The 16,357-nt window shown below is 41.2% G+C and overlaps 1 protein-coding gene across 6 annotated transcripts in view; it reads right to left on the bottom strand.

Moving 5' to 3' along the window:
• Window positions 1-16,357, bottom strand: part of LOC125446630 (RNA-binding protein 4B-like) — a 135,948-nt gene that overhangs the window by 48,833 nt on the left and 70,758 nt on the right. Inside the window, exon 5 of one of the 6 annotated variants that reach the window (XR_009442919.1) lies at window positions 14,834-14,936. The exons of 4 other annotated variants lie outside the window; for them this stretch is intronic. Coding sequence is in view for 1 of the 2 variants with exons in the window: in XM_059639580.1 (XP_059495563.1) it covers window positions 14,932-14,936 (5 nt within the window). In the remaining variant the exon portion in view is untranslated. Of the gene's footprint in view, window positions 1-14,833; window positions 14,937-16,357 lie in introns of those variants that run through there. One more of the 6 variants, XM_059639580.1, reaches the window with a different exon arrangement.

The following is a 16,357-nucleotide window of genomic DNA, read 5'->3' as shown; positions in this document are numbered from 1 at the left end:
CTACTCTATGAAAAAAAAACAAAAGAACTGAAGATGCTGTAAATCATAAACAAAAACAGAAGTTGCTAGAAAAGCTCAGCAGATCTGGCAACATCTGTGAAGAGAAATCAGAGTTAATGTCTAAGGTTCAAAGACCCTTAGAAGAGTGTGAGGAAGGGTCACCGGACACAAGGCGTTAACTCTGATTTCTCTTCACAGATGTTGGCAGACCTGTTGAGCTTTTCCAGCAGCTTCTGTTTTTGATTCACAATCTAAGATATCCAGTTGGCTGACCCCATTACAATCACTACAGAATGCAGTTCCAAACTGATTGCCCACCCCATAGCCTCTTCTACTGCAATTCCCCAGCATCCTGCAGACCAAGTACTGCAACTACTTCCCCCATTCTGGTTGCAACCTTAGTATGAATAGTGGATCATTCACCAAATCCTGTACCCTCACTACGAGGATGTAGCAACACTCTCTGCCAACTCCAAGAACTCACTAAAACACATTCAAGAACACTTCACTGCACTTTCAGAGATATTACAAGAGCAGAAATTAAAAATCACTTCAGCAACAGGTTAGGAGTCTTGTCCTGGAAGAAAAGTTCATCCTAATGTCAGCATACAGCTGAACTCCTGTTCTTTGCTCTGTCATATAAAATTCTGTACTATGCAAAGGGTATCACATCAGTCAGTCAGGCTGTATGATAAGTGCACAGTGTCAATTCAGCTACTTCTGGAAAATTCAGGGAATGGCTGATCATTCATCCTTCTCAAGATGGCATGCCTCATGCATTGTGCTTGGAAGGGTTGCCAGGTGCAGAGCACATCCCCAGAAGTGGATCAGCTTCCTTGGTGCTCTGACCAATTGCTTTCACTGTGCAAAAGTCATATTAAAGGATTTAAGTACTGCTTATTACTTTTCACCTCCTAATGTATCATTCCAAAAGCAGTTTTAACTCTAACAGTGGGAATCATCCAAAAATTATATTCAGGTGCTTTCACTGTAGCTTTTGAAAATCTCTAATCTGCCATACACTTGACACATAAGGAATATCAGCAATGTTTACATGTCAGCCTGTCCTTTCAGACCTCTTGTTTTTTTAAACTCTTAAAACACGAAGCCAGATATTACCTATGGTATTATTATTATTGGCTGGGCAATTTAATGATTATTTCATTGGTTTTGTAATCCAGAGGACTGGGCTATCCTGCATGCCATTAGCTATGTACCAGAATTAAGCAGCATGGTAAAAGACCCAACCCAACCATCACGTATGACAGAAAGGGGCTCAATGTTGATGTAAACATGTTTATGATAAGCATGAAAAATATATGGGAAGGACTACATGCATCTGACAATTATTTTTTGCATTATGACAGGCACCAACCTACTCTGTGCTGCAGGTGAAGATTGCCAGAGCTTACTGTGGTTTATTTCAGTTCTTTATTTATGTGAACCATTAGTTTGGTGAAATAAAATTCCATGCAGTAAATCTCACTTAAAGAAGGTTGATCATTGGAATACTGGACGTGATGGAGCAAGTCTATTGGGGAAATATAAACAAAAGTATTTGATCCACATTAAATCAAGATCAAGGTTTTAAGAAGTGTCTTAAAGGAGGAAAGACAAAGGAGAGGCAAAAAATCTAAGCAGGAAATTCCAGACTTAAGACCTAGTTAATTGAAGCACTAATGATGGCGTAATGGCTAAGGGATTTGTGCAATTGAATGAAATTACAGAGATAATTTGAGGGGTGGTGATGGCCTAGTGGTATTATTGAAGATAATCCCGAAACCCACGTAATGTTCACCCAGGTTCAAATCCTGCCATGACAGATGGTGGAATTTGAATTCAATAAAAATCTGGAATGATTAGTCTAATGATTACCATGCAACCATTGCCGGTGGTCAGAAAATCCCATCTGCATCATAAATGTCTATTAACGAAGGAAATCTGTCAGACTTATCTGGTGTGACCTACGTTCCAATCCTGACCCACAGCAATGTGGCTGACTCTCAACTTCCCTCTGAGCAACAAATGCTGGCCTGGCCAGCAATATCCACTTCTCATGAATGCATAAACAAAGTTTCCATCTCAGCTGAAAATATGGCTGGAAAGGTTAGATGTTTTTATTTGGAATCTGGCTTGACGAGGTCATTTTTTTTGTTTATTTAATGTGTGGTCATTTGCTGAAACATAGTCACGTAAAGCTGCAGAGTTTCCTTAACAAGAGGTTTTGATTATACAAAAGAAGTACATTAAGCAATTTAAATATAAAATATAGTTTGAAAGATCTTAAAACACACAGCAAATGACAATCTTTCTATTTCTCAATACAGAATCACAGAATTGTTATGGTGTAGCAACACTAGTTGTTACAGAGATTCAAATACAGAGAAATTACCCCTCTTTATCAAATCTTTAAGTTAACCTGTTTCTCCCCCATTTTTTCCTGTGAACTGCAAAGGAATCTAACTGAATACTCACTAACCTAGAGCATGAGACTTTCTCAGCTTTTAAGAGCCTGCAGATTTCTAACTATACACTCCTGGTTTGGAAATTTCATATACTGAAGTTTTTTTACTGAGATACAAATCACATCAAGTGCTCTGTCTTTATCAATCCTTTCGTTACTTCTTCAAAAAACTTGATAAGTTAGTCAGACACAATTTCCCACACACAAAGCCATGCTGTCTATCCCTATTCCATCCTTGTCCTTCCAAATATCTGTAAGTATAGTTCCTCAGGATTCCCTCCAAAAACTTGCCCACCACTAATGCCAGGCTCACCAGTCTATATTTCCCTGACATTTCCTTACCACATTTTTAAAATAACGTCACAACATAAGCTAAGCTCTCGGCTTCCGGCGCTCACCTGTGGTTATCAATGATGTAAATATCTCAGAAAGGGGCCCAGCAATCACTTCTCTCAGAGTTTGAGGGTACATGTAATCAGGTCCTAGGAACTTATCCAACTTTATGCATTTTAAGATGTCCAACACCTCTTCCTCTGTAATATGGACATTTTGCAAGATGTTGCTATTTATTTCCCATGATCTATATCTTCCATATCCTTATCCACAGTAATCACTGATGCAAAATGCTCGTTCAGTACCTCATCCAGCTCCTGCGGTTCCACAAGTAGGTGACATTGCTGATCTTTAAGGGGCCTTATTCGCTCTAGTTATCTTAATGTATTTGTAGCATCTCTTTGGATTCTTCTTAACCCTATTTGCCGAAGCTATCTCATGTGCCCTTTTTGCCCTTCTGATTTCCCTCTCAAGCCTACTCCTACTGCCTTTGTACTTTTCTAGGGATTCACTCCATCCCTGCTGTCTATATCTGACATATGCTTCCTTTTTATTCTTGAGCAAAATCTCAATTTCTCTAGTCATTCAGCGTTCCCTACACCTACCAGCCTTGCCCTTCACCCTAACAGGAAAATACTGTCTCTGGACTCTCGTTGTTTCATTTTTGAATTCTTCCAGCCATCGCTTTAACTGCAAACATCCGCCCCCCCCCCAGTCAACTTTTGAAAGTTTTTGCCTTCTTCCAATTTTAGAACTTAAACCTTTGTGTCTGGTCTGCCCTTTCTCATCACTATTTTAAAACTAACAGAATTATGGTCACTGGCCACAAACTGCTCCTCCACTGAATCTCAGACACCTGCCCTGTCTTATTTCCTAAGAGTAGGTCAAGTTTTGCACCTTCTTTTGTAGTGACATGCACATACTGAATCAGAAAAATTTCTTCTGCACACTTAACAAATTCCTCTCTATCCAAGTCCTTAACACTATGATAGTCCCAATCTATGTTTGGAAAATTAAAATCCCCTACAAGAACCACCTTTTTATTCTTACAGATAACTAAGATGTCCTTACAAATTTGTTTCTCAATTTCCCACTGATTATTGGGGGGTGGGAGGGAAAGAGGGGTCTATAGTACAATCCCTTTCTTCTTTCTCAGTTCAACCCAAATAACTTCCTGAATACATTCCCATGAATATCTTCCCTGAGTATAGTAGTAATATTATCCTTAATCAAAAATGCCACTTCCCCTTCTCTCTTGTTCTCCTTTCTATCCTTCCTATAGCATCTATACCCTGGAACATTCATTTGCCAGTATTGACCATTCCTGAGCCATGTCTCTGTAATTGTTATGATATCCAAGTTCCATGCTCTGAATCATGTCATGCCCTAAGTTCATCTGCCTTACCTGTTAGACCTCTTGCATTGAAATAAATGCAGTTTAATTTATCAATTCTCCGCTTTGTTCCTTCCTGCCCTGATTACCGGACTTACTCCTTCTCCCAACTGTATCTGTGTCAGACTGCTCACTTTCGTCAGTATCTCCCTGGTCCCTCCCACAACCAAAATTGTTTAAATTCTCTCAAGCAGCTCTCGCAAAATAGCCAGTAAAATAGTCCCCTTCCCATTCAGGTGCAATCCATCCTTCTTATATAGGTCACTTCTACCCTGGAAGAGACTTCCATAATCGAAAAATATGAATCCTTCTCCCCTGCACCAGCTCCTCCACCCTGCATTCATCTGCCCTATCCTCCTATTCCTACCCTTACTAGCATGTGGCATCAGGAGTAATCCCGATATCACTACCCTCAAGGATCTTTTTTAAATTCCTGCCTAGCTTCCGATATTCCCCCTCAGAATCTCCTCGTGATCTCTTCTGATGTAGTTAGTTCCAATGTGTACAAAGACCTCCTGCTGGTTCCTCTCGCCTTTGAGAAGATTCTACATCCTCTCCGAGATATACTTGATCCTGGCTCCAGGGAGGCAACACTCATTCTGAAGTCTCATTGTCGGTTGCAAAAACGTCTGTCTGCACCTCTGACTGGAGACTCCCCTATAACAACTGATCGCTTGGAACTTGGCATAACCCTCGTTACATTAGAACCAGTGTCATCTATTTGGACGTCAGTAAGGTGTTCGACAAGGTTCCTCATGGTAGGCTGGTTAGCCTGATTAGACCACATGGAACACAGGGAGAACTAGCTATTTGGATATTGAACTGGCCTGAAGGTAGAAGGCAGACGATATTGGCGGAGGGTCGCTTTCAAACTGGAGGCCAGTGACCAGTCGTGTACCACAAGGATCAATGCTGGATCCACTGCTTTTTGTCATTTATGTAAATGCTTTGGATGTGAACATAGGAGGTATGTTAAGTTTGCAGATGATACTGAAAATGGAAGTGTAGTGGACAGCAAAGAAGGTTACCTCAGAATACAACAGGATCTTGATTAGATGGGCCAGTGGGCCGAGGAGTGACAGATGGAGTTTAATTTAGGTAAATTTGAGGTTTTGGAAAGGTAAATCAGGGCAGGACTTATACACTTAATGGTAAGGTCCAGGGGAGTGTTGCTGAACAAAGAGACGTTAACATGCAGGTTCATAGTTCCTTGAAAACCAAGTCACAGGTAGATAGGGTGGTGAAGAAGGCATTTGGTACACTTGCATTTAATGGTCAGTGTATTGAGCGTAGGAATTGGGAGGTCCTGTTGCAAATGTGCATGACATTGGTTCAGGCACTTTTAAAATACCGTATGCAATTCCGGTCTCTTTCCCATAGGTAGGATGTTGTGAAACTTGAAATGGTTAGGAAAAGACTTACAAGGATGTTGTCAGGCTTGGAGGGTTGGAGTTATAGGGAAAGGCTGAACAGACTAGGGCTATTTTCCCTGCAATGTCGGAGGCTGAGGGGTGACCTGATAGAGGCTAAGAATATTGTGAGCAGCATGGATAGGGTAAACAGGCAAGGTCCTTTTCCCAGGGTGGGAGAGTCCAAAACTAGGTTTAAGGTGGGAAGGGAAAGATTTAAAAGGGACCTAAGGGGAAACATTTTCACATAGAGTGGTGTGCGTATGGAATGAGCTGCAAGAGGAAGTGGTGGACGCTGGCACAATACAACATTTAAAAGACATCTGGATGGTTATATGAATAGGAAGGGTTTAGACGGATACGGGCCGAATGCTGGCAAATGGGACTAGATTTATTTAGGATATCTGGTCGGCATGGATGGTTTGGACCAAAAGGTCTGTTTCCATATTGTATATTTCTATGACTCTACGTGATTTCCCTGAACTATTTTATATACCTTTCTCGGAAGGAAAGTACTCTTCCAAGCTTGAAATTTACAATCACTGACTCTTAGAAAAAAAAATCCTTGATTAGTCTTAGCCAAAAGCAAATTCATGGTCTTCAGTAATGATGGGAAACCATTGCAAGATAACAAAGTGTGGAGCTGGATGAACACAGCAGGCCAAGCAGCATCTCAGGAGCACAAAAGCTGACATTTCGGGCCTAGGCCCTTCATCAGAAAGACCCTTCATCATGCTCTTCAGTGTTTACACGTCTTGTCATAAACTATTGCAGTACAAATATTTTTCCCGTAACAGTCCAGGGCTTTGCAGTCACCTCTTCTCTGAATCATACTGGATTTGACCACTGTTTTGGAAAGACTGTCTGTCCGAGTTTTCTTTCTTTTAAAATCCTTTCCAAAAATAACCAATACCTTAATGACTCGATTTCAAAACCCAAACTCTGAAAGTTACATGTGCGGTGCAAACATGTGGTCAAAAACAATATTAAGTTGTGACTGGTTTGGTCCAGCCTCAGACAAAAACAATCAGACAGGTATGAAATCGGTGGCTATGCAGTAGATTTTCTTTTAACCGAAAACAATTACTTCTTAACCTCCACAATTTAGCTGGAAGAAACTTCTGCTCACACAGTACTGAATTTTGGACAGCCTAACTGACAAGGTAATGACAGGGGAATTTTGAGAGTGGTGGCTGTGACGTAGGGCTGGATGTCATCAGCATATACGTGAAACACCAATGTTAAGAGGACAAGTGGACTGACAGAGCTAAGATAAAACAAGAATTAGTGTTTGATTGAAGGAGTGTAACCGCAGTCTGGAGATGGGGATGCTGAGAAGATGCATACCTATTGCAAGAAGGAGTGGCAGTAAGTGACTGGTGGAGGGATAGCCTGGGAAATATCTCAGAGCCTTGAAAAGATGGGTTTAGAACAATCCTCCCCACTCCTGAGTCAACTGTCAAGGCTTGCGTCGCCACAGCTCATTAAATCTTCTAGTAGCCATTCCAGGCTTTGAGGGGAGTCTGCAAACTGGATCCAATTTGCTTGCCTTATGTTTCACATCCATGATGGTAAGTAATAGAAACATTGTGGATAGAAATTCTTTAGAAAGGCAAGCTAAAATAGACAACAGGAATCTCTGAAAACTGCAATGACATGCCTTAATTTTTGCATGTTTTTCCTTTTGTTAAAAACCCAGAAACTCACCAATTAATATTTTCAAACAGCTGTAGAACAACAAATCTGCAGCAAAATACCACCACACACAAGAGCTAGAGAATACTACAGATTGGTCACACTATCTGCCACTGCAGACAGGTAGTCAGTGGAACAAAAGCAAACCCATCCATCTCCAGCACATCCCTCACCTTCCTGGACCTCTCAGTCTCCATCTCAGGCAACCAGCTTGTAACTGATGTCCATTTCAAGCCCACCGACTCCCACAGCTACCTAGAATACACCTCCTCCCACCCACCCTCCTGCAAAAATTCCATCCCCTATTCCCAATTCCTCCGCCTCCGCCGCATCTGCTCCCACGATAAGACATTCCACTCCCGCACATCCCAGATGTCCAAGTTCTTTAAGGACCGCAACTTTCCCCCCACGGTGATTGAGAACGCCCTTGACCGCGTCTCCCGCGACACATCCCTCACACCCCGCCCCCGCCACAACCGCCCCAAGAGGATCCCCCTCGTTCTCACACACCACCCTACCAACCTCCGGATACAACGCATTATCCTCCGACACTTCCGCCATTTACAATCCGACCCCACCACCCAAGACATTTTTCCATCCCCTCCCCTGTCTGCTTTCCGGAGAGACCACTCTCTCCGTGACTCCCTTGTTCGCTCCACACTGCCCTCCAACCCCACCATACCCGGCACCTTCCCCTGCAACCGCAGGAAATGCTACACTTGTCCCCACACCTCCTCCCTCACCCCCATCCCAGGCCCCAAGATGACATTCCACATTAAGCAGAGGTTCACCTGCACATCTGCCAATGTGGTATACTGCATCCACTGTACCCGGTGCGGCTTCCTCTACATTGGGGAAACCAAGCGGAGGCTTGGGGACCGCTTTGCAGAACACCTCCGCTCAGTTCGTAACAAACAACTGCACCTCCCAGTCGCAAACCATTTCCACTCCCCCTCCCATTCTCTTGATGACATGTCCATCATGGGCCTCCTGCACTGCCACAATGATGCCACCCGAAGGTTGCAGGAACAGCAACTTATATTCCGCCTGGGAACCCTGCAGCCATATGGTATCAATGTGGACTTCACCAGTTTCAAAATCTCCCCTTCCCCCACTGCATCCCTAAACCAGCCCAGTTCATCCCCTCCCCCCACTGCACCACACAACCAGCCCAGCTCTTCCCCCCCACCCACTGCATCCCAAAACCAGTCCAACCTGTCTCTGCCTCCCTAACCGGTTCTTCCTCTCACCCATCCCTTCCTCCCACCCCAAGCCGCACCCCCAGCTACCTACTAACCTCATCCCACCTCCTTGACCTGTCCGTCTTCCCTGGACTGACCTATCCCCTCCCTACCTCCCCACCTACACCCTCTCCACCTATCTTCTTTACTCTCCATCTTCGGTCCGCCTCCCCCTCTCTCCCTATTTATTCCAGTTCCCTCCCCCCATCCCCCTCTCTGATGAAGGGTCTAGGCCCGAAACGTCAGCTTTTGTGCTCCTGAGATGCTGCTTGGCCTGCTGTGTTCATCCAGCCCCACATTTTATTACCATGGTACGTGGACTCCCTTTTCTGGGCCAAAAATGGAACAAATTATCTAGGTATGCATGAATATGGAAGTACAAAAGATAATTCTGCTGAACTACTCTGACAGTTAATGTTAGATACTGCTAGTTCCTGATAATTACCAACAGTGTAGAAATAGTGTAGATGGGCTTCAGATTGGTTTCACAGGTCGGCGCAACATTGAGGGCCGAAGAGCCTGTACTGCGCTGTAATGTTCTATGTAACAACATGCATGTTGTTTCCTGTTCTTAATTGCATAAAATGACCAGACACAACCTACCGACCTGCTGCTGGTTCGTGGTGTACATAGTTACCAGCTGCTCTACAACAAACACCATCTAGACATGCTGCAACGGATATACAGTTAAACCACATCAATGTACAAACATCATGGATTTGGATTGAATGTGTTTGACTGTCATCCGCAACAGGAAATTGTTTTGGATTTAAAGCCAGAAGGTAAGATCAATTGCATTTTTTCTGTTTCAATTATTTGAAAAGAATACTTCCTTCTTTCGGGCAAGTTTCTCTGTCACTGATGAATAGAGGCATGGGGCTAAGATTAATCTAATTAACTGGGAAGGTAACTGACCTGGGTGTATGCTAGATACTTTTTAATCAACATGTTTAGATATGTTGTGACACACCTCTAGAGCAGGACAGACTTGAAACCAAGCCTCCTAGCTCAAAGGTAGGCTCACTACTACTGTTCAAGAGTCACTGAGTGTATGCTTACAATTCATGGTAACTTTGGGTGAATTAACTTCCCATTGACTTTAACACAAATAGCAAGCAATTTGCTAAATGAGGTCAGCCAATAATGCGTACACCAATGAAATTCTATAGGCTAGTCTGTTATTAAAGAGGAATGAAATAAATTTCCCTGATGAGGGACGATTACAAGGATTTGGTGTTCACAGGAAGGATTAGCAAAGCATCCTATATATAGGACAGGGGATTTCAAGACTAGGGGGCATTTTAATGTTAGAGGAGAGAGATTTAAAAAAGACATGAGGGGCAAATTTTTTATACAGTGGGTGGTTTGTGTGTGAAATGATCTTCCTGAGGAAGTGGTGGATGCAGGTACAATTACAATGTTTAAAAGACATTTGGAAATACATGAATAGGAATGGTTCGGAGGGATATGGGCCAGGAGCAGGCAGGTGGGACTAGTTTAGTTTGAGATTATGTTCGGCATGAACTGGCTGAACGGACAGGTCTGTTTCCTTATGTATGACTCTAGAGAATTGGCACTGGTCAGAAAATTCTGAGTTCCTCCTCTACGACCTTCTGATTGTAATTCCCAAACATCACCAGTTGCAACTCAAAAACCAGCTGAGCAGCAAGTTATAGAAAATGCTCAAAATAAGTTCTACCACATTAGTCTGTACTGAAAAGCAAATTTACAGCCAAAGTTTTATATTAAATTCTTTTCATCAAATTAAATGTGACGGAAGTCTTTACAGGGTTCTATAGTTCCTCAATTCCTTCATCCAATCTCTTAATAATGAGATAATGCTCTTCTTTCCTAGAATATGTTGTTATTCTCCTCACATTCTTTAAAGAGCAGTGCATCAGGTTAATATTGTTCCTGTTCATCAAGCACCTAGGTAAGAAAATGACAGCTTACAATTAAAAGTGGAACAATATATTTAAACTTTGAATGTTGAGTCCTTGATTTGTAATCAGATGTGCATGCAGGAAAAGCCTCTGTCTATTTCGATGATGATACTATCCCAGAACTGTACCAACATTTTGGTTATTTCTGTTCCAGGTGCAGGACATAGTAATGGGAATCTAGCTTCTTCAAGCTTGTTGAATGGAAGACTAGGACAGTCATTTACATTCCCAGTACATATTCCATGGGTAGACCCCTTGATCCTCGTTTGGAACTTCAGGAACTTATCTTCTGGGAGAAAGATTGAAATCTGCACAAAAACCCAAAACAGCCTAGCAAAATGCAGCAATGATTCTAGAGAAAGGGTCCGTTTAAACCTTACTGACAACAGTCTGGAAATACAGAGCCTGATAAAAAGTGACCAAGGCTGGTATGAAGGTAATGCAAGATCAGAACAGAATGTTCATGTAGAAATGATGGAACTGCGAGTTTACAGTAATCACTTGCTCAGTTACAAGTTTTCTTCCTTGTGTTAGATCACTGTCCTTCTCCACAAATTCTGAGAGAACATAAGGTACACAAAACGGGAAACTTGGTGAGGAATGACTGGGAATGAAAGTAAAGTCAATTGCAATTATTTAAGTTACCAATTAATAATTCGTTTTGTAATTAAAAATCACGAATGATGCAAGTCACAAGTAGTTTGAGGTATTCATGAGAAAACATTGACAAGATCAATGTCTATCTGTATGACAGATTAGCAGATTAATCAATCACAATTCTTTGCAATCTTAACAGTGAGACGAAGCAGTGATTCCAAATTTTTGTAAGTTGTATAAAAACCCCATGTACGTGATACAAACTTTCAGTCATGACAGGCTGGGAACCATGACAGTTACTTTGCAGTCCTATTGCCTAATTACAGTTCATCCAAACATGCTGGCCTAGTACAATGTTCAGTAGATGCCGAAGATTATACTGAATGACGTGAAGAAAATCCAAGAACTTCCATGATATCTTGATCATTATTCCTCCTTGAACCAGTACCATCTAAATCAGATTAGTTTGTCATTTATTCCAAGCGCAGGCTCCAATGATGTGCAGATTAGCTGCAGAGTGCCTCTATACAGGGAAACCTTTCCCTTACTTAACTTGAAAGCCATCCTGCAATGTGTTCAAACTAGAGGATGTCTATTCGGTTGTCTAACTTCAAAGCTTGTCCACCATGCATATTTGGACACTGAGGCAAACATTTGGCACTGCTCCTTAGGTTTCTTAACAATGAGATTAGAGAGTGATTTTTAAGGGCCTGTGTGTGACACTGAAACTGTTCTAATCTACAAATTCCCACATGGTATGAATTTTCAGACAGGACAGATGAACAGCATGACTATTGTTATAGTGCCATCTGGTGTTACTACTGTACAAGTCAGGCCCCAGACTGAAATCTGGCTAGAAAGACTTTTTTAATTTAACAAGATGGTCCTTCACAAACAAAACACAGAATGCTACAGATCTAGTTATAACTATAAAGCAAATTTAAAACAGAAGCAAATAAAAATAAGACAAAATAGAATGAACAAGGCAATTTATTTGGAACACAATTTTAAAAAATTCAATACACAGTAAAATACAATACTTCAACCATCCCAACTGCATCTCTTTAAAGTGCTCAAACATCAGAGTGCTCCTTTCTCTGTCAGATCTATAAGTTTGCCTTAACTGTTGCTTTCAATGCCCAATCTTGAAAGTCTGATAGCCTGTTCCTTGGGTACTCAGATCAGCTCTGAATAAATCCTTTCGGGTTCTATTCCAAATCCTTCTGGTTTTGAAACTAAAAGCCCTTCATTGAGGTATTGTAATTCTTATCTTTTCTGAACTAACTCCTTGCTCCAAGAGGACTGTTTCATACATCAGACTTCAACCAGGGTATCTGCAAACTGAAACAAAAACTTCCCAACTATAGGTCATCCCAAAGGAAAATAAAAGATCAATCCCTAAACATTCTAAATGAAAGCAGGCTCATGCTGTTTAATGTTTTTACTTGCCACTCATAAAACCTTTGTCAGTACTTTGCTCATTTCTCAGAAATATAAAGCTTACTGGATATTTATAGATACAGAGGTCTTCTGGCACAGATTTAACATTCCTATCTCCCGTCAAGAAGTTCTGTCTCAAACCCCACCTGAGGACTGGATGGACACAGAAGGTATGTTAAAATGTAGTCAAAAGGGTTGCTTACCAATCTGTAAATACTTCTGATATATCTATAGCCAGTCAGAGAGCTGGAGTATTTCCTGCTCAGCCGGAACTGTATGATAGTCCAACTGCATCCCCAGTTAAAAAGATTCCATGCAAAGTTCTTGCCATGAGCACTCACAATATTCGTTCTGAGGAAATACCACATTTTTAAATACAATTTTATAATCTGGTCACCCAAAATATGGGCTACTTCACCTGAGTTAACAAGATTTCATCTATTTTCAGAACGAGTCTCACGTCCGACAATACAATGGATAACCAAAGTTTCCTCTAAGGGAATCTGTAATGTTACCCTGAAGCGCTCAGTGGAAAATGGTAGAGACTTGATCTACGGCTGGCGGTGAAGAGAAGAGGTGGTCACAAATGGCATGTCACAGAGTGTTACCAACAGTGGTAGAAGACTTAATGTGTTGGTAATTCAACAGAATGTCAGCACAGTTTACAGCTGCATAGTGCAGAACTCTGTGAGTGAGGAGACAGAAAGTGTGGATCTCACAGTAGTCTGTAAGCTACCCCATTGATTTTATTTCATAGCAGCTAGTAGAGATGCTAATCTGATTATTAACTAAATTGCACAAATGGTTGTCAAATACAAGTTTAGTTCAGAATATTTGTTTAATGACAGGGTTATACTTGTTATGACTTTACAAAATAAAGTTGTACCCAATTCAAACAGGAAGGATTGGAAATTTGTCTTGGGTAGTATCACACTGGTTGTCCATCACACATCATATCTGATGTTCTGATGCACTGAAGCTGACAAAACTAATTATTAAGAGGGGTGTGTAACAAGACTCCAATGTAATACAGTAAGTCCCCAGGTAATGTTGCCCTGTTTTAAATTGTTTCACATTAGTATCAATCAGTTAATGTGGCCTGTATTATTATTAGCTTCAAGAGTTTCACTTTATCTTTCTTTCTTTCGTGCTGGTCTGATCCAATCACCGTCGTTTTGAAGCAGCCATGATCCTGAAAATTTAAGCTGCTTCTCCTACCTCTTGCTAATCATCACACAACTGGCTCAAAGAGGGGTTCAGTAAGGGAAGCAGTGACCAGGAGTTGAGATGGAGAGATCCAGCAAGAGGAATGAGTGGAGGGAGAAGTCAAAGAGGGTCAGGGAGTAGCAGATGCTACAAGTTGGAGGGTCAGCAACAAGAGGATAGATTAAGGAGTTGCAGAAGCTGGGGTTCAGAGGGTTGGCAACAGAAGGGTTGGGGAGCATGAGAGTTTGAAAGTCAGATGATATATAAAGAGAAGGTAGATTAAGGACCAGGAGAGGTCACAAACTGGAAGATCTGAGAAAAGAAGGGTGTCCAACAACCAGAGGGTCACAGCATTACACTGTGTGGTGAACTGGATTGATAGTGAAGCAGGATCAATTGTGATATCATTGAATTTGCAATCAAAATGTTTATCGTAGTTTTTTTTAATTACCATCACACCAAATATTGCAATATTATTAAGCTTGATTACTGATCCCACAGTTAAGAACTCTAAGTAAGGAGAAAATTTGTCCCTCTTTGTGTCTGTTTAGGCAGTAGAAGAGAAAAGGAAGATGGCAGCCTGAATTCAATTCATATCCTGGGAACAAGAGCAGTGATATTCATCGTCGCTGTCATTATCACTGTCACTATCGTTGGCTTCTGTTCTTAGGACCGAATAACAGTTGAAGGAAACTAAACGACTTTGTAAAGCTTTGTTCAGAGACAACCTAGTTTGAGAGGAAACTTTGTACAGTAAGTTACAGCAAAAATTACAGTAACCTTTGGTTAACATTCAAAGATGCTGACAAAGGGTTAGTAAAACCTCAAACCCAAAGTCATTTTTTATATTTCAGCTGTCCATGGCCCTGGAGCACACCCTAACATCAGGGGACGCAATGGCCTAATGGTATTATCATTGGACTGTTAATCCATAGAGCCAGGAAATGTTCTAAGGGCTTGGCTTAGGATCCTGTACAGCAAATGGTGGAATTTGAATTCAATAAATATCAGGAATTATGAGTCTAATGATGACCGTGAATCCATTGTCAATTGTTGGGAAATACCCATCTGGTTCACTAATGCCCTTTAGAGAAGGAAACTACCATCCTTACCTGGTCTGACCTACTAATGACTCCAGTCCCACAGCAATGTGGTTATCCTCTGGGCAGTTAGGAATGGGCAATAAATGTTGGCCTAGCCAGCGATGCCCTCATTCTGTGAATGAATAAGAAAAAATAAACCTCATTCCCTGTGTAACACCAAGAACTGTTAATAGTATTGCACTATGGAGAATATTAAACATTCATGGTACAAGAACTAGACTTTTCATTCTCCAGAGACTCTGAACGCTACCTTACAGTCTCTTCCAGATGCACATACTTTGTTGGGAGATTGTCTCCATACCCTCAAGAGACCATGATTAATAAGCTAGATCATAGTTGTTGCATTTTTTGTGGTATTGCTCTTTAGTAGCTCCTTGCTTAATTGCAAAAATGTCATGTTCTTTTCATTTTTATACCATTTAACAGAGCCCAAGCAACATGCATTAATAGCGTATAACACTAATCTGTTACAAAAATTGTACATATGGAGACAAAATTGCTTAGTTGTACAGACTTGAGTACCATTGAACTTAACCATTTCTAACTTACCCGGGAGTTGAACTATGCTGCTGATATAATGTATCTGGGCTTCATTATGCTTCTGTACAACAGCCATTTGGTGTACTTGAATACAACTTGAGTATTATCAAACAAGTTCAGAGACAGGTAAAACAAAGACGAAATTCTGTATGTCAGCAACATAGTTTGACTCACAGAATGGAAAAGAACAGGTAAATAGAACATAGAACATAGAAAAGTACAGCACAGTACAGGCCCTTCGGCCCACGATGTTGTGCCGTGGAATAATCCTAATCCAAAAATAAAATACCCTAACCTACATTCCCCTCAATTCACTGCTGTCCATGTGCATGTAAGTGAGATATGTCTCACAAGTGCATGTGAAGTTGCAGAGACAAATGTGTTTTACTTCCTTTAAAGAACAACTTATATTTACACTGTCCTTTGAGTATAATTCAGCTCAATTACTTGGCAGAAATATGAAGAAAATCGAATGTCACATCAAGTTGCATGATAAGAGATCACATCAGATGATCAAAAGGCTTGGCCAAAGACATTGCTTTCTTTTCTTAAAGTACTGCTTAAAACTATGTAGAGACAGTGAGTAAGTGCTAAGCAACTCAAACTAGGAATGCTCACAATCAGAATTATAGCAGCATACATTTTGTAGGGTTATGAGTTTGGATGAGATTACAGAGATAGGGAGAGGCAAGAGGGAGGGACTTGGGTAGAAAAAAAACAGACTTATAAAATCAATAAAATTGCTGCAGTGAAGCCACTGTAGACTAGCAAACACATTGGTAGAGAATGGGACTTGGTACAAGGTAAGACAGAAGCAAAGAGATTTGGATGATTTCACATTTCTAAGGGTAACGTGTAAAACCAGTCAGCAGTGCATCGGAATAGTTGAACCTAGACATAACAAACAATGGATGAGGATTTCAGCAGAACTGCTGAGGCAGGAATTCAACATTATGGATGTGGACTCAACAGGTTGTGATACAGCGTCAAATA

This window comes from Stegostoma tigrinum, chromosome 34 (assembly GCF_030684315.1).
Source record: "Stegostoma tigrinum isolate sSteTig4 chromosome 34, sSteTig4.hap1, whole genome shotgun sequence".
Lineage (NCBI taxonomy): Eukaryota > Metazoa > Chordata > Chondrichthyes > Orectolobiformes > Stegostomatidae > Stegostoma > Stegostoma tigrinum.
Note: the sequence above shows the minus strand (reverse complement) of the source record. Positions and strands in the feature narration are given on the sequence as shown.